The 19690-nt window shown below is 38.7% G+C and overlaps 1 protein-coding gene across 1 annotated transcript; it reads right to left on the reverse strand.

Moving 5' to 3' along the window:
* Positions 1–9735: 9735 nt before the first annotated feature.
* Positions 9736–17622, reverse strand: LOC136676331 (uncharacterized). The gene is made up of 9 exons (XM_066653243.1): positions 17571–17622; positions 17110–17331; positions 13975–14168; positions 13666–13776; positions 13464–13533; positions 12128–12334; positions 10975–11168; positions 10677–10781; positions 9736–9813 (listed from the first exon to the last, which is right to left on the reverse strand). The coding sequence occupies exons 1-9, from the start codon at positions 17620–17622 to the stop codon at positions 9754–9756; spliced, it is 1215 nt and encodes a 404-aa protein (XP_066509340.1). The 3' UTR covers positions 9736–9753.
* Between the last annotated feature and the right edge of the window lie 2068 nt (positions 17623–19690).

Consider the following 19690-nt stretch of genomic DNA (forward strand, 5'->3'; position numbering starts at 1 on the left):
AGCAGCATGTGAGTTGTTGGCCACGACCTGCAAAAAATAAACATCTGTGTAAATGCCTAGTTTCAGATATTCTATAGGTGTTCAAATCTTCTAATATCAATTTTCATTTATTGAGCTGTACTTTATTAAACCCCCTCTAGTCAGAAGGTGGCTCCTAGAACATTTTCAATCTAAAATAAGACAAGGCCAGACTTCCACAGTGAGTCCACAATGGGTGTATACATATAGGTAGATGGATGGGTAGATAGATAGTTGTGATGATAGCTATGGTGACTTGTTCAATAGGATAATTAAGAGCTAGCCATCTAGACAACTGTCACATTGCAGAGGACAATACTAACTTGACCTATATTTTTATTTATTTATTTATTGGTCATCCTCATGTAGCAATTCCACCAGTAAGCCCTGGATAAATATATATATTTCTGTTTATCTATATACTGTACTGTGATCTGTGCACAATAAAGTGAGTAATACAGGGAATAGTAAGCAGTAGGCCAATCTGAACATGCCTCAGGATCTGGGTGATTTTCAAAAGAGGCGGAGAAATATGCAACAACACAAAGATGAATGGACTAATTTTCCAAGGCATGACATACTTCTCTCTTTTTCCTTTTGGTGGTGAGCTGCTCCATCTCACTAATGAACCAACCACCCATGGTTCAGGAAAGAGTGACTGCTGATGATTCAACAGCTGCTAGTCCTGAACATTTCCAGCCTTCACTAGCATTCCAAACATTCCCTAAATGTTCTATGCAATAAAGAAGTTTCAGCAGAAAGAAATGTGAAATGAGTTGTTCTCCTTCGCAGATACAGGGAGAACACACCAAAGTTCCCACAGACAGTCCCCCAGAGCAGGACCTGAACCCACATCCTCCAGGACCTGCTGCACCACCATGCTGCCTGCATTTAATATCAGAACAATGGATTTAATATTTGTTTGTTGAGGTTTCTTTGTTATTTCTGTCATATAGGATTTGTTCTTAATTTCTTAACGGGAAAGTAGATAAAGGCCATGTGGTCTTTGACTTTTAAACAGTGCTAGATCAGGTGGTGCTGGTATTAAATCAGAGTCATCCAGCGCTGTGCTGCCTGTGCAGTAGATATGTTCCATCAGAAACATAATTGTTTATTTGGGAGAAAATAAAATATATTTGGTGTAAATTCACAAAAACTCAGTTGATGGAAAACCCACTTCTGTTAGTTACAGAGACGGTTTCTGGGAACCAAACTTCAAGGTTGGATGTTGTAACTGTGTGAGCTTATTCTCTTATATAAACAATTAAATAAAGCAAAAACGTTTAAAATCAAACGTTTAAAATCAAATCTGTACAAATTATTTGTAAAAATGAATGACAATTTACCTCCATTATCCACTTTTTAGTGTTGTCTATTGCTTTGTTGTTCTGAGGCAAGTGCAGTAATCCTGCATCCACACTGAAAACACAGTCCACTCTGAGAGTATTCTCTCTGCCTACAGATCCTCTGTTGTCTGGAAATTTGGATTCTGGGAGGAGTGAATGATGAAGAATCACTAGAACAGCAGGCTTAGAGTCTGTAGAAAGAAAATACAAGAGTACTTTCTATGGTTTAGAAACCATCATGTTTGAAACAGAGTAAAGACATTTATTGCTGAGCTCCTCACACACAATGTTCACATTTCAGAAGCAGTGATCATCTTTAACACAGAGAGGTGCTAATGTAGGAGCATTCTGATGAAACACTACAGTACCTGAGATCTTCAGAAGCTTTGTCAGGGCTAACTTAAGCTCAGACTTCACATCACACACAAGGAAGAAAAACACATTCCTCCATTTTTGACACCTCCTGCAAACCACAATATGTAGGTGCCTCTTAAAGCCTTCAGGGGAATTCCTGACGTTTTTGTACACAGTTGTGAACTTCAATGGCTTCTACTCTGAGAAATAGTAATAAAAGATTAGAATTAGTGTTTCAGCCATGGTCAGTTACATAACATCATAAAGGACACAGCCCACCCCAAACACAGCCTCCTCACACCTGTCTGTTGTTATCAGTTTTATTAGTCGTGGTATTATTAGTGAACACATTAAATCAAGTTTTCTTAATGCTTAGACAATCAGAGTTGAGAAAGACCACCACCAACATTATAAATATATGTCCAACTGTGTGATTAGCTCCACTGCATACACAAACACAGAAACACACTGTGATGATGCCAGGGGAACTTAATTTATGAGTGCAGTGTGTTTTCTCAAGAAAAACATTCCTCTCTAGACACAGTCATTTACATAAACCAGGTCTGGCTACATTCCCATAGTAAGGCATCAGTACTTCATATTTTATAACACACACTTCAGTGATTTTATTGCAGACTCTCAGTACAGCCTACCTCATCTGGACATTACATAATTCCTTATTTTGTTATAGTTCCCTTGTTTTAATCTCCTTCCTGCTTCTTTTTGTATTTATTCTTTTCTGAAATCCAAAGGATGGACTTTGGACTAAGCATTTTATTGTTCAATGCACCTGAGGTTTATGGCACATATGGTTCTTGTACATTGAATAAGACTTACCAGACACAGCTGAAGAATCTTCTGCTTGATTTTCCATTGCTTTCCTTTGTGTTTCTGCACTCGCAGCAGAACACATTAGACACATTACAGAAACTCTGAGATTATATAAAGCTGAGTGTCCACAGTATGTACATTTTCTAAATATTCATTCATCATTCATTCATTGTCTGTAACTGCTTATCCAGTTCAGGATCATGGAGCCTACATAGAATCTCTGCGCACAACAATTACCAAAAACCCCAATCTTCTCACAGACAGTCACCTGTTGCAGGGCTCAAACACACAACCCCAGTTCCCTTGAGCTGTGTGACAGTGACAATACCTGTTGTGTCACTGTGCCACCAATTTTCTAAATTGGCAAAGACTAATAATAATAATAATAATAATAATAATAATAATGCATTATATTTGTAATGCACTTTACATTTTAAACCAATCTCAAGTGCTACAATGTAAAAAAATATTTATAAGGAAAAGAAATTATGAAAACATAAGCAGGTTTATTAAGAGTCATATATATTTTTCTAAATAGAAGTGTTTTGGGTCCTTTTTTAAAATTCTCAGTTGTCTCTGGTCCTCTCAGATGGTCAGGGAGTGCATTCCATTGATGAGGGGCAGCAAAACAGAAGGCTTGGTCACCCATGATGTTGAGCTTAGTTCTGGGAGGTAGAAGGCAATTTAGAGCGGAGAGATTGTGATGAGGTTATAATGGTGTGAGAATTACGGAGTCAAAAAACGGTCAAAACGTTTTTGAGCTTGTAAAACAATACTTACCAACTACATACATGTAAAATTCAAATCCACAAATGTACTGGAATGAACAAATGTAAAACAACAACAACAATAACAAGCAACAATTCCCGGGGTCCAAGCTTGTATTCGCTGGTAGAAGAACAATGTGCTAGCATATGAGCTGTCCTGAGATAGTAGGGGCTTTTTGGGGAAGTTTGAGTAGTTTTTGTAAGGTGTTCCATGCTGTCCTGGCATCTCTTTGGAGATGTAGCGTGAGATGGAGGAGTAGAGGATGACAGAGACCGCATAGAGCACAGAAGTCACTCTGGAGTTGCACCCTGGTTTCTCACCCTAATGTTCAGGACCCAGATATGATGTGGAGTTGCTTGTACTCGAGTCTGTCATCAGTGGACACAGGACACTGTCTGCTGGCTGTGTTTGGTTGTGGACTATTCTCCGTCCAGCAGTGATGCTGAGGGATTTACAATTCCAACACCTGAGTCATACCTGCTCTATGGGTGTCCTGACCATTGAAGACCAGTGTGAAAGCGAGAAATCTTTTGCAGAGCAAGAGGTTAGCATATGACATGTCATCATACAGGAGCCACACTTTAGTATAGACTTTGTAGAGCTTTTACATATGATCCTTGGTGTTCTGGTGTCTCGGCAGAGCAGGATTTTAAGAGGGAGTGGTAGTGAATGAGTGGGTGAATTTCTGGTCTGCAGACAGACGTGAACGTGGGGCTTGGGTTACAGAGACAGCACAGAGCACAGAACTGACTCTGGAGTTTCACCCTGGATTCTGACCCAATGTTCAGGACCCCCCCAAAGCAGATATGATTTAGGTGGTGGATAATTCTCAGCACTGCAGTGACACCGACATTGTGGTGATAGGTGAATGTGTGTAGCGCTCTTATGAGTGAATAAGACACAGCAGTGCTGCAGGAGATTTTAACACCTGTGTCAACTCACTGTCCACACTGAGATACACCAATTTTACTGGTCCAACTTATAGATATACATTCAGAGACAGTTGCTCATACATTCTCAGCACTGTATTGACACTGACATTGTGGTGATATGTTCGTGTGTATTGTACTTTTATGAGTGAATCAGACAGAGCAGTGCTGCTGGAGATTTTAAAACCTTTGTCCACTCACTGTCCACACTGTTACACACACCTACTCTGTTGGTCCACATTATAGAAATGAAGGCAGAGGCAATAGCTCATACATTTTCAGCATACCTGCTGTGTAGATGTCCTGACCCAATATACCCAATATAGACATATGTGGTATCATGAGAATCTTAAGAACCTGAACTTTAGTAATTATCAAAAAAATTTGGAACTTTCATTACTGTGTGATTGCAGCCTCTGCTTAAATAGAGATGTGCAGCTTGCTGTTGAAACATCGCATAAAAAACAGCTGTAACTCAAAAATGTTTTAGGCATATGTTATGAAAATGCAAAAGGTCCTTTCCCATGATGTTCAGAATATATCTATCTCATCTTGCTGGTACTGCATCTCTAGGTGGCGGTGTAATCAATTAATAACCTTTGCAACCAGTTGCTGTCTAATTGTAGCGCCCCCTTTCTGTGCAATGTGGTCATATTTGGCACACTACTTCAGAGTAATGACATACACATGTGTACCAGTTTTGTTTGATTTGGGTGAAGTTTGTTGTAGTTATAGCTCAAAGAGTGCATCGAGCCCCGCCCATGCATATTTGTTAAATAACTGCCACAACATCTTGTCAAAAGTTCAAAGTTTTTTTTTGATAATTATTGACCTACAGTCTATACAGATTTCAAAAATACCAGTTGTTTATTGATAAGACAAATTTCCAGGGAAGAGTTCGAAAAGCTCCATTTTCACATACCTGACTACTGTGTAGAAACTATGCATTTTTTTGACAATAATTGTAATCGCAACGTTGTAAGACACTATACAGAGTATGCAATAAATGAAACAGCTTGTCAATATGTTTTATTTTCGCAGAGATATTCCACATTTTCACCCCCTAGTGGCTATCGTTATGAAACATTTTATGGGCTTAGGAAGTGCTGCCACGAACATACTATGCAAGTCTCATGATGATAGGACCTTGTTAAGGTCATGAAACAGCTGCTGAAATTTGAGTGGCTGATGGCGGCCATGTTTTTTCGAATATGACATCATCCTCATAGAATCTCATTCAGGACATCACCCACTGCATGCATACCAATCGGCATGTCAATCAGACAATACTGTGAAGTGTAACAAATTCTTAGTTGTTATAGCACCCCCTATGCATATGTCCATATTGAGTACATTTCCAGGGACTAGTTCACGTTCAAAAATTAGTGTGATTTTGCATATTATGCAAATTAGCTCAAAATCTAAGTGGGCGGAGCTTAAGGGTTCTTGAGGCTTTTTTTGTAGGGTCTGACCTGAGGAATCAGGGGAAAAAATTTTTGTCTCTACGCCACACGGGGTAGGAGATGTAGGGAGCGACGCGGAACGCCACCATCAGGCTGATCGGGCTGATTCTGTCTGTAGGACCTATGATTTGGTCTGCCCATCGCGTTTCATTGGAGAAAAAGAAGAAGAAAAAAAAGCAGAAAAAACAGAACAAAAACAATACGGTTCCAGCACTTGCAGTGCTTGGACCCCTAAATAATTTAAATTCACAAATGTGTAGAAATGAATATGCATTTGTGAATCAAATGTCGTGAATGTATGAGTCAGTACCTCTAAAATGGCTTAAAATGTGCAAGCACAAACATTTTAAGGTTCCAAATGTGACAGTGGGAGTTTTTGAACGCGGTGGAAAAAATCTCTTTTTGCAGCTGCAGATTTATGACCCTGCTTTGCAATTGATGAACCAATAGGAAAGCTTTAGCTGGACCAATCAGATCGTGAGGTTTCTTTAACCAATCACAGTTTCTTCCTCCTGGTGATGTCTTCAAGCTTTTGTTGTGAGACTTCACTTCTGGGAAACAGCTCTGCATTAAATGCAAACAATTTTTGTATTGAAAAATTTCGCAAAATTATTACAGTGCTCTTCTGTGGTTTCACGGAATGAGGGGGCATGTGTGCTTTGAGGAGATGACTGATAGTACAGAATAGCTTTTTGGAACTTCCCAAACTGTTTTGATGATGTTTGAAATAAACTGTGACCGTGCCTCTCCAAGGGACTTTGAGTAGGCCTTTTGATGTTCCCGATAACTTGTGAACTGGGTGTCCAGAAGCTTTGAAACAGCATTTGGGGGTGCGGCCATCTGCCTCTATTTCCCCAGCTTGCTAGTGAACCAGGGGGATAAGTGAGAGATGGTAACTGTGCTAGTTTTTACAGGAGCATGGAGGTCAAGAATGCTGCTTAAATTTTCATTATAAATGTCCACTGATTAGAAGTTTGAATGAAGGAGATGCTGTAAGTCAACAGTCATGATTGCTGGGTTGATAATTTTCAGAGTCCTGAAGACAATTTTTGAAGGTTGTGCCTGAAGAAATGGCCTTATGATCAGACATCTCCAAATCATATACATATGATTGGTTATAGATATGGACAGAGTCAGTAATAACTAAATCAAGATTTTGTCCTTTGTTTTGTGTGAGGATATGGACAAGTTGCCTGAGGTTTAAACTGTCCACTAGTTGGAGAAATTCTGCTGCAGAACGGCAGGTGTGGACATGGATACTCACATTCGCAAGTATTATAATATTGGCAGAGGTTATACAGAATGTTTAAAGAAGGTTATAGATCTTGGTTATGAAAAAGGAATACGGTTTGGGTGGTCGATAAATGGGAATGACTGGAGAAGGTGGTTTACATTAAATTCCAAGCATTCAAAAGAGGACAGATAAGGCAGGGACAGGAGGGACAAATCCTGACCACTTCAGTAGATAACAGCCAATCCACCACAACGGCCTGTGCTCCAGGCTTTCTGGAGGTAACAATAGCCAGGGTGAAGGGTCTCATTTAGAACGAAAGAAAAGCCCTATGCCAGGTGTCTGTAAAGCACATCAAATTCAAACATTTATCCAGGATGAGGTCATGTATGAGACAGGATTTGTTGGTTAGTGACTGTTAGTTGACGAGGTGTGTCTCAGTACTGGGGGAAGAAGATTTAGATCCACTCCACATTAATTAATAATCTACTTATTGTCCATATAATATCCACAGAAATCTCTGATTTGAAATGCTCTGAAGCCAGCTACACATGAGCCTCAGGTCACTAAGTCCAATGTCAGCTGAATGGGCGTCAACACAGCAGTGGACGATGGAGCTATGAAATTACATTTGTGACATGTTGACATTTGGTATCTGCATTTGTGATGAACAATAATCATCCAACATTAGCAAATTAAGTCATAGAAGAATGCAATAAAATCCTCACAGCAGTTTTTCCAACATCAAGTGCAAAACCCTTCCAGGAAACCAGAAGTTTTTACTGCAGCAAAAGCTATTAATCTATTAACATAGTTCTTTCCCGAAGAAAGAAATAAAGAGGTATATACAGGCTTATAGATGTTTTCAGCAAAATATACTCAGCAGGTTCAGTCTCTGGAAATTGCATGCACTATGCTAATAACACATAAGCCCACTGGTGTCAACCAAACCTGACTGCCTGTCTAGCTACTATTACTGCTAATCTGAGGACTGTTATCAGTTTTCAAAGACACTCACACACTCACCCTTGTGGACATATTCTCACACTCACAACTGTGCTCAAATTTGCACAGCCAACCCACCTACTAGCATGTTTGAAAAAAAAATTGAATTGAAAGAAAAGCAATATTTATTTTATTATTATTATTTTTAATGATTATATTTTTAAATATGTTTTATTATTTTATTAATGTTGTTAAATGTAAATATGTAAAGAACATGTAAAATAGTACCTGTTGATGTTATGAGATTAAAATGAGTATTTTTTGGAAAGTATTTTTGCTTTGAGTTTGGTTGTGTGTTAGATCTTACACCTGTGTGTAAACTGAAATGGTCAAAACCGCTTTGATATGTCATGCCTCATTGTAAAATAATGCTTTAATCTGAACAACCTCACATAGCTGACAGTTCAGTTCAGTCAAGTCATCGTGATTAGTGATGCCATAGCTATCCATATGATTTTTTTCAAGAGGTGAAACATTTAAATTTCCTCTGCCATTGGTTAGGCATTATTTACATATTCTATTGTAATATGATATATTTTGGTGGATACAAAAAGTGACGTTAGAATCAGTCAGTAATAACTTTGGTCTCCAGTGGGTGAAATTAAATTATACCTAAATGTTTTATGGACTGAGAACACAACACCAGGCTTTACCAGGTTTCAGATAAAACATCATAAATGTCAGCCTCCATTTAGTGATAGGGTTCTCTGCTGAAGGAGTCACTGCAAACTGTAGTAGATGTGTTAAAGAGTTCCTCAAACAGCATGTGTTTTCCATTCATAAATATGTCTTTTGCCAGCATCAAATATCCAGTTCAAGGTGCCATAAAACCCTGGCTAGCTTTCTGCTAGCATACAACTCCCATAGTTGTGCTAGCTGGAATCATCATCATCACATTTAAAAAATAATAATAAAATTATTAACTTTGTGGTTTATTTTCATTTCACTCACTCTCAGACAAAAACAGTGCAGCACAAACATAACTCTATTCTGCTTTATCTAATAAGTGAATTCCTTTTACAGTTTTCTCCTAACCACAGTTTTCATTAAAACATGAGGAGAAAATCAATAGCATCCCTTTATTTGGTAAGTCCCAAAGAAGTAACCTTCTACATGTTTTTAAAATGAGACAAGCTTCACGGCCCCAAATAAACTGTAAACATTTTATAATTACAATAAAGTCAAATTAGATAATAATAGCCCTGTGCCCCCTTAGGGCCCCCAGTGTATCCCATGACTCAGGATACATTCACTAGCATTAATTCTAATTAATAAGAATTCAAATATAATATCAGAAACTAGAGGGGAAAATTTGTGAACGAAAAGTTGGTTTGGAAAATGCAGCTAACATCACTGCAACGTTAGTTTAAATACTACTTGATAGTTATCAAATTAAAGTTGTAGAACATTTAATCCAGTAATACCTTAAAATACTGGCATTTTAAGAACACATGCAATATACTTTTGACCAAGATTTGGCAAATTTTTCATGGACGCAACCCACATACTCAGCTCTACTGCTCATCCCACAAATGCATGTTCCTCACAAATGTGGCACCATTTAAAAGCATTTAACAGGCTTCCAACAAAATTATTGCCAAGATGCATTGTTACAATAAAGAAATAATCTACAAACACAAATTTCTTTACTTTTTGTGCTAAGTATTATTAAGTGTGTTAAGTATATTTTTTATTCTCTGATGAATATGTTGACATTAGTTAATGGGTTTTATGTTTGTGGAACCATGTAGGGATGCTCAGAAATGCTATTCAAGTTATTGAATGTCTCTTTTCTGAGGCCAGATCTCCTACAGCAAACAGCAGCATGAACACAAGGTCTTTGAATCTTTGGTAGACTTCTGGGAATCCTGCAACAAAAATGACAAATGTAGTAACAACAACAACAACAACGATAACAACAACAACAATAATAATAATATATCATATAAATTATATAAAATATCAATATAATAAAATAGTATAATCCAGAAGGAAATACAGTACTAGCAAAAGAAAGAAATAAAGAGAAAAGAAGAAAGAAAGGATAAAAAAAATAGTGTTAAAGAAAGAAAGAGAATGAAAATAAGGGTGGAAGGGAAGTTCTGTGTCTGTGTATATTAACAAGTCCTGATAAAGACTGGTGTCTGCAGTGACTGTGCTTCTCTGCAGGGCTTTTCTACTCTGTTTCTGCAGAGGTTTGTAGATGCCCTTCTAATGACTGATGCTGACACAAGTGGTCAGAACTGCACATAATTTAAAGAGTCTCTATGGAAAAGCACTGAATTATAAATTGAGGCACTCTGGAGCAGCTGCACAAGTGTAAGAATATCAAGCCTAAAACCATTAATTGGCAAGAGTGTATATATGTATGCTGTGAGGAGTTGGTGTGTTCTCCCCGTGTCCACGTGGGTTTCCTCCGGGTGCTCAGGTTTCCTCCCACAGTCCAAAAACACATGTTGGTAGGTGGATTGGCGACTCAAAAGTGACTGTAGGTGTGAGTGAATTTGTGAGTGTGTGTTGCCCTGTGAAGGACTGGTGCCCCCTCCAGGGTGTATTCCCGCCTTGCGCCCAATGATTCCAGGTAGGTTCTGGACCCACCGCGACCCTGAATTGAATAAGCGCTTACAAATAATGAATGAATGAATAATATATGTATGTAGTTCATCAGTATGTAAGTGTGAGCTAATAAATTGAGCAATTTCAAATCTGGACCTCTGTTCCATAAACCTACATTTTTCTCATCGCTGACCACAGGGTTCTGGGGTCCTGAGTCTGGGTTTTGGACATTGTCTTTGGAGCTGCTGATATCATTTAGTGGAGTAAGCGGCATCAGCCCCTGAAAGAGAGAAGGTTGGAACATGAGAAGGAAGACAGTGGAAACACAGAAAGCTTGGGTTAAGAGCCAAACATGAGGTGAACAAGTTGAAGTAATGAACAGAGTGATGGACAAGAACATTTTAAACAAACACAAACTTCATTAACACACAAAATCAGAAGATCTCTTATAAAGATGAAGATGATAAAAATACCTCAATGTTGATCCACTGCTCAATGTGCTTCAGTGCTTCTCTGTTCCTAGAACAGGTCAGTAATCCTCTGTCTTCATTAAACACACAGTCCACTGTGAGTGTGTTTGGTCTTGTTACAGTCTCTCTGCTGTTCGGGACAGTGATTTCTGGGCTGATGGTGTGGTAAAGCACGACTACAACCACAGGCTTGGATTCTGTAAGTAATCAATGGGAAATGTAAAAAGAAACAGAGTGATCAGGTAGTTCTGTTACTGTTGAAGTGCTCCACCCACTGCTGATTAGACACACCCACAGGTAGATCATAGGATCATTTACCTTGGTCTTTCTTCAGGACCTCAGCTTTTGACCAAGTGTGTGAGTCATGGTTAAAGTTGAAGCAGGTGTTATAAAAGCTTTTGAAAAATTCCAACGCCAAACTTTCAGTCCTTGTTTAAAACCACACCCCTTAAATGCACACGCAGCTTGAAAAGTTACACAGAGAGAGGAGCACAACACCTCACTCTCCAGCACCATTCTTTGGCTTCATCCTGTCTCTTTTTGTTGGAAGCCTTCTACCTCCGACCTTTTCTTTATTTAGCAGCGTGAGGGTTCCGCCCAGTCCTCCAGGCTTGTGTGACTCTTCAAAAGCAACTTTCCTCACATGTTTGCATAATAATTATTATGAGCAGCTCTGAAGGTAATGTAGTAGACAGAAGCGTAAGCCTTCCATTCATTTTTGTTGGTCTGAATGAAATTATTGGATGTGATTTTAACAGTTTTGTGGCCTTTATAGAAAAGTAATTGTTTTATTTATGTCATCAGAGCACTTACTTTACCGATTGCTGTCAGAATATAAAGAGAATTTCAAGAAATATTACAAACGTTTTAGGAGAAATCACCTACTCAATCATTAATGACAGGTTTAATTGGACACCATCTATGAATACATGAACACATGTATGCAGGTGGAGCAAAGAGGAGCTGACACTAGAATAAACCAATTCAACCTGGAAGAGTCCATGTGAAATTCCCCCAGACAGGAGACCATTGTGTGAGGCATGCCCATTAAAAAGTTTCAGTTATTATTATTATAAAGTCGGGGTTTATAAACCATTATGAGAATTTTGTTTCTCATCTTCATCGGATCAGAGCTGTTGAGAAGGTACTGGAATACCTGAAACATCACAAAGCTTGACCAGCGCTGCATCAATGTCAGTCCCAGCACGAGAAACAACAGGACAGAAGAGTAAAATCAGATCACACTCCCTCTCTCTGAACACCTCCTCCAAGCATGGCACTTCTTCCTGAAGACGCTTCTTGAACTCCACGTCAGAGTTTAGAGTGTTTCCAGCCACAACTGTGAAGTATTTCAAGGTCTTTCCTGGTAAATATAAAGGACAAGTGAAATCTTGCTGGACATTAATGTTCCAGTCCAGTCCATCATTGTTTTCCATAACGAGGATTGTTTTTCATAACAAGTCTAAAGCCCCATTGTTATTTATCCAGATATTTTTGAAAACAGATTTTCCTCCCTTCGTTTTTGAAAATATCCCCATCCAGACAAATACGAAAATGGTTGCATCATTATGCCAGTCCAGTAGGGAGCTAGAGTACTTCTTAATAAGGGCCATTTAAAACACCACAAACCATGAAATAATCATCAATTCATTGTCTGTAACTGCATATCCAGTTCAGGGTCACGGTGGGTCGGAGCCTACCCGGAATCACTGGGCACAAGGCAGGAACACCCCCTAGAGGGGGCACCAGTCCTTCGCATGGTGACACTCACACACACCTATGGATACTTTTTAGTCGCCAATCGACCTACCAACATGTGTTTTTGGACTGTGGGAGGAAACCGGAGCACCCAGAGGAAACCCACACGAACACAAGGAGAACACACCAAACTCCACACAGACAGTCACCCGGAGCGGGACTCAAACCCACATCCTCCAGGTCCCTGCTGCTGTGTGACAACAACACTACCTGCTCCGCCACTCTGCCACCTCATGGGAGAATCATAGAGGTTTAATCCCAAATCACTCCATAATCCCTATGTGGTGCTCAATGCAAGTCATTTAATTACTGAATTTATATCTTAATTCAACATCATTTATATTTTTTCAAATGTGGGAACCTGAAATCTAGCGCTAGCTGCGTGTGTACATTGTAGTTTTATGACTTATGTACTTCACTCTATAGGGAGTGAGGAGCCATGTGAATTTCAGTCAGAGACAGACACAATGTGTAATGTCAGTGTTTTTAAAAAGCTGTGTTTTGGTCGTGAACTCGATGCCACTCACAACAGCGTATTGAAACATTTTCAAGCATTTTCAAAAACCTCTGTTTTCAGTGACTTAAAACACAATTTTCATGTGGACAGGAGGCCAAAATGAAGACAAAAAAACTTCAATTTTTATAAAAATATCTGGATACATGTGAACAGGAACTAAGCCACAAAAGCACACTCATACTAAAGCAGTGATCTAGTGATTTTATAGGAATCATACCTTTTCTACGCTTGAAATTTCCAGTCTCAGGTGTGGGCTGTGTTGGAGAGTCAGTCCTCTTTGTCTTTTTCTTGTGTTTGAAAGAATTACATTCAAAACGTCATTAAAAACATTTAGATTTTATTATTACTACTATTATTATTATTATTATTATTATTATTGTTATTATTATTATTATTAAATAGTAATTCTAAAATCCTACTTTTTGCTCATTGCTGACCACGGGGTTCTGGGGTCCTGAGTGCAGTTCTGGGTTTTGGACATTGTCTTTGGAGCTGCTGATATCATTTAGTGGAGTATGCGCCATCAGCCCCTGAAAGGGCAGAGAGAAGGTTGGAACATGAGAAGGAAGACAGTGGAAGCACAGAAAGCTTGGGGTAAGAGTCAAACATGAGGTGAACAAGTTGAAGTAATGAACAGAGTGATGGACAAGGTCATTTTAAATAAACATGAACTTCATTAACACACAAAATCAGAAGATCTCTTATAAAGATGAAGATGATAAAAATACCTCAATGTTGATCCACTGCTCAATGTGCTTCAGTGCTTCTCTGTTCCTAGAACAGGTCAGTAATCCTCTGTCTTCATTAAACACACAGTCCACTGTGAGTGTGTTTGGTCTTGTTACAGTCTCTCTGCTGTTCGGAATAATAATTTCCGGGCTGATATTGTGATGAAGTACGACTACAACCGCAGGCTTGGATTCTGTAAGTAATCAATGGGAAATGTAAAAAGAAACAGAGTGACCAGACACTCTTTATCTAAGATGACTATAAATATACAGTAATGGCTGAAGTGTTGTCACCACTGATATTTTTCTAATAAATTAAGTATTTCTCCCAGAAAATTATTTCAATTACATGTTTTGTTACACACATGTTATTTGCTTTGCGTGACCCTCCTGGGTCTCCTGCCATATTGTTTCATTAACCCCCTGGAGTCTGAGGGGTTTTCAGACACCCTGGTGTAGTCTGACATGCCTTGATTGTTTTACAAATTGTACGCATCTGAGAAAAAATCATTTCAAAGTGTTACACATGCATTTTTCAGAACTATCTCTGCAACAACAGTGTTGAATCAGTAAGAGTGTCATACATCTACATTTTGATTAAATTTACTCTAAACTTAGACTTTCCAAAAACCTATTTTCAGAAGTGCTGATATACTGTGAAAAAACACATTCTAAACATTTCTCACCGGGACCTTTGAGGTCAAAACTTTGTGAACACAGGTCTTGGCAACACACTGCTGATTCTACTTTTCATAAATTGTATGTAATTTTATACTTAGGACATAACAAATGTGAGGTGACACTCTGTTTTTCTCAGTCACTGGCTCCTACGTTGCATATGTATGAAGATAGGTGCGAAAACCGAGGTGCGAGGTCCCCACCCCACTGCCTAATGAATGGCCCATTAGCTGTCACTGCCACAGCTGTCAAAAGAGAAGAGACCAGAGGCAGAGTTTATCACAGTTTATTTCAAAAAAAGAGAACTAAACAAGCAATAAAAACAAAAAAATAAATAACTGGCATGAATTAAAATAAATGGAAAATGTGTTCACATGTAAACATAGTGATAATATACTAAAGATAGTCATACTGTATATCCTTGTGTGTGTATATATATTTGAGTCAGTTCAACAAAAGATGCCAGTCTCTAAAACAGTTTCTGTCTGGCTGCATGCAAAGGTAGACATCACACTGTTCACATTTCCATGGGGTTTTTGCATACCACACAGCTGTTCAACAAGCTCTTCCATGAATGCCTTGTGGGTCAGGCTGTCCTGTTGCATAAGTTGTTGTGGAGAATGTAGGCATTGGTAGCAGCAATGTCCAAGAAGTGAAGAAACAGTTTTCTGTACCACTTCAAAGTTTTGTGCTGAGTTGTGTAATGCAAAATGCTAAACTTGCAGAGCAGATGTGGAAGGACCATGTGTTTACACGTTGGTGGTTGCAGACTTGGTTGACGCCGTCGTCTTTGCTTGGAGGTGGAGTATTTTCCACATTTCTGAAAGAAAAATAATAAGAAATGTGAGCTTCTGAGCAGTTACAAAGATTAGCTATTCATGCCAACAGTCACTACAACTAATAATTACTTGTATTTCAAATACAGTACTTGTATATGACCTATGTATAGCAGTACATAGCATAACAAGCTACATAGGATGACACTATTACATTCACACAGGCCATTTACACATGACATTACCACACTAGGCTAAACATTTACAGCCATAAGCCACACTTATGGTACTGGAGCCTCGCATGGTAGTGTTAGCACTCTCAGCATGCACTCAGATTAGCAACAGGCTACACTTGAATGTCCCGTTTACACAACAGCAGGTTTTTTTTACATTCATTTATGCTTTCATATACAAAGGAATACTTATTTAATTTATTCTTTATTTTAATTTATCCGGAATTCGCGGAGTGTACACAGTGAGCGCGAAGCGTGGGTTTGTTTCATTTGAAAAGAAATATTTCACTTACCCTTCACAAAAATCCTCCTTCGGATCAATCCGCATCTCAAAATAAATCTTTCTTCGTCACTGTCCTCCCCGCTTTCGTCAGATGAGCTGAAATCCTCTTCATTTTCCAGAACAAAGCTCTCCTCCGCAGTGGCTCCAGCTCCCGTGAGTGCGACATGACGAAGCTCCACGTAAACAATTCCGCGACATGTGCTCTGTATTTGGGCGTTTTCATGCAAATTATCAGCCAATGATCCTCCACTAGCAGCTGCCGAATTACCATAGTGTTAACATATGAATGGCAGAACGCGTCTATGGGCGGAACAAAAAAGCTTGTGCCTCAAAAATGTGCCGGTTGTTGTTTACGCTTCTCTCACAAGAATATAAATATATATATCGTTTCATCCTATATATAGTTGGAAAGTAGACCCTTCAAGGTTTCCGAGGTATGTTGTATTTTTTTTTTTAGGATAAAATCTCGCAGAGTTATATACGTGTTTATGTGGAATTTCAATTTTATCCCGCCGGCGGCATAGCAAAAAAAAACCCTCAAAGGGTTAAACTCAAATGTCGCTGGATAGTTCCCACTGACACTGATGCACAGTGAGCCTGCAGGACAGCTTGAATTTCTTTGGAACTTGATTGGGGCTGCTTATCCACCATCCAGACAATCCTGTATTGCAAACTATCATCAAATTTTGTCTTCTGTCTATGTCCAGGGAGATGAGCTACAGTGCCATGGGTTGTAAACTTCTTGATGATGTTGCACACTGTGGAGTCTCCTTTTTATCTAGTTTCAGGTGTGATTTTTATATTGCCCACACCTGTTACTTGCCACAGGAGAGTTGAAACAACCATCACATGCTTGAAACAAAGTTATTTACCAATAATTTTGAAAAGATGCCAATAATTTTGACTTGCACGTTTTTAAAATTTAAATAAAAAATTATGGCACATTTAAAAATTATATCAATTTAGCCTTTTTTCCTATTTTTTGTGTTTTTTAATTCACACAAAGGAAATAAACATGTGTATAACAAAACGTGCAATTGCAATAATCTTCTGGGAGGAATACTTTCTGGAAAAATTTCAGTGGTGCCAACACTTTCGGCCATGACTGTATATCTTATAAACCACTTAGAATATTCTTAAGAGTTGTTGAGAAGTACTGGAATACCTGAAACATCATGAAGCTTGACCAGCGCTGCTTCAATGTCAGTCCCAGCACGAGAAACAGGACAGAAGAGTAAAATCACATCACACTCCCCTTCACTGGACACCTCCTCCAAACATGACACTTCTTTCTGAAGATGCTTCTTGAACTCCACGTCAGAGTTTAGAGTGTTTCCAGCCACAACTGAGAAGTATTTTAAGGTCTTCCCTGGTTTCACTTTATTTTCTGGTAAATATAAAGGACAAATGAAAACATGTTTGATATTAAAATGATTAATATTCACTATCATTTCAAAGTACGCTGGGTATTCCAGCCAATCATGGCATCTCACACTCACCCAGTCACGCACACACTCACACATGCTGACAATTTCACATACCCACACCCGTGAACAATTTCACCCCCACAACAGTGGCAGTCAGAAATTTACATTTGGTTGGGCACAATGGGATTGCAAGGCGTACGAGCGTCTCCTGCTTGTATGCCTTGCGCTCCCATCACATCTACGGTTGCCATCGAGCGGAGGAATGTGAGAATTCTTAATCTTATATGACATTATCTAATGTGATTTTTGTTGAAGTCAGTCAGTTTTATTGTAATCACAGATGTGTTGAGGGTGAATGAAATGTAGTTTTTCCAGGACACAGTGGTAACATTGGTTCTCTCAGTTCAGAGCTGTAAGTTCCCACTGTTTCAGCACTGACCTGCTGCTCTCAGTGCCGCGACAAAACAAACCCCTGTAGGAGGGTCTGTGACTCCATTGGCTGCAGCACTAAACTATAGACAGATAACTCTGGTTGATAACTGGCTAAACAAAAGTGACAAGCTCACTCAGTGCATGTAAAATAATCACAAATAATCAACTTGTTAGGAATATTTGTACAAATATGTTCTAATTTTCTGAAATCATGTTGAATAGCTACGACAAGATATTACACTAGTCTTTTTGAAAAAGCTCATGAATTATCATTTATATATACATTTTTCTATAAAAGGCTTGTAAGTATGCTGTTCTTCCATGTAATATGCAGCAAATGAAGGAAATAATAAATCAAAAAAGCCTTTACTTACTATGGTAATGTCCAGATATAGCAGCAGTGGCTGAGGCCTGTGACACTTCTTTTTGTTCCTCAAGCTGTTGGTTTTCTGACTTTGCTTCCGATGTCTCCCATGTACTTTCCTCTGGTTTCTCTTGTGATTTCTCTTTATTTTTTTCTTCTGATTTGTCCCAGGAAATGCCTTTCTTTTCACTGACAGCAGCATGTGAGTGGTTGGCCACGACCTGCAAGAAAGAAACATCAGGTAAATGCCTTGTTTCAGATATTCTATAGGTGTTCAAATCTTCTAATATCAATTTTCATTTATTGAGCTGTACTTTATTAAAACCCCTATGGTCAGAAGGTGGCTCCTAGAACATTTTTAATCTAAAATAAGACGAGGCCAGACATCCACAGTGAGTCCACAATGGGTGTAAACATATATATAGGTAGATAGATGGGTAGATAGATAGTTGTGATGATAGCTATGGTGACTTGTTCAATAGGATAATTAGGAGCTAGCCATCTAGACAACTGTCACATTGCAGAGGACAATACTAACTTGACCTATATTTTTATTCATTTATTTATTTATTGGTCATCCTCATGTAGCAATTCCACCAGTAAGCCCTAGATAAACATAAATCTTTCTGTTTATCTATATACTGTACTGTGACATGTGCACAATAAAGTGAGTGATGCAGTGAATAGTAAGCAGTTCTGAACATGCCTCAGAATATGGGTGATTTTCAAAAGAGGTGGAGAAATATGCAACAACACAACGATGAATGGACTAATATTCTGAGGCATGACATACTTCCCTCTTTTCCCTTTTGGTGGCGAGTTGCTCCATCTCACTAATGAACCAACCACCCATGGTTCAGGAAAGAGTGACTGCTGAAGATTCAACAGCTGCTACTCCTGAACATTCCCAGCCTTCACTAGCATTCCAAACATTCCCTAAATGTTCTACAAACCAGATTCCAAAAAAGTTGGGACACTAAACAAATTGTTAATAAAAATGCAATGATGTGGCGATGACAAACGTCAGCATTTTATTTGTAATAGAACATAGTTGACAGATCAAAAGTTTAATCTGAGTAAATGTAACATTTTAAAGGAAAAATATGTTGATTCAAAATTTCACAGTGTCAACAAATCCCAAAAAAGTTGGGACAAGTAGCAATACGTGGCTGGAAAAAGGAAATTGAGCATATAACGAACAGCTGAAAGACCAATTAACACTAATTAGGTCAATTGACAACATGATTGGGTATAAAAACAGCTTCTCAGAGTGTCAATGTCTCTCTGAACCCAAGATGGTAAGAGGATCACCAATCCCACCATTGTTGCACAGAAAGATAGTGCAGCAATACCAGAATGGTGTTACCCTGCGTAAAATAGCAAAGACTTTTAAGTTATCATCATCAACCGTGCATAACATCATCCAAAGATTCAGAGAATCTGGAATTGCTGTGCGTAAGGGTCAAGGCCGTAAAACTCTACTGGATGCTCGTGATCTCCAGGCCCTTAAACATCACTGCACC

This window comes from Hoplias malabaricus, chromosome 2 (genome assembly GCF_029633855.1).
Source record: "Hoplias malabaricus isolate fHopMal1 chromosome 2, fHopMal1.hap1, whole genome shotgun sequence".
In the NCBI taxonomy this organism is placed as follows: Eukaryota; Metazoa; Chordata; class Actinopteri; order Characiformes; family Erythrinidae; genus Hoplias; species Hoplias malabaricus.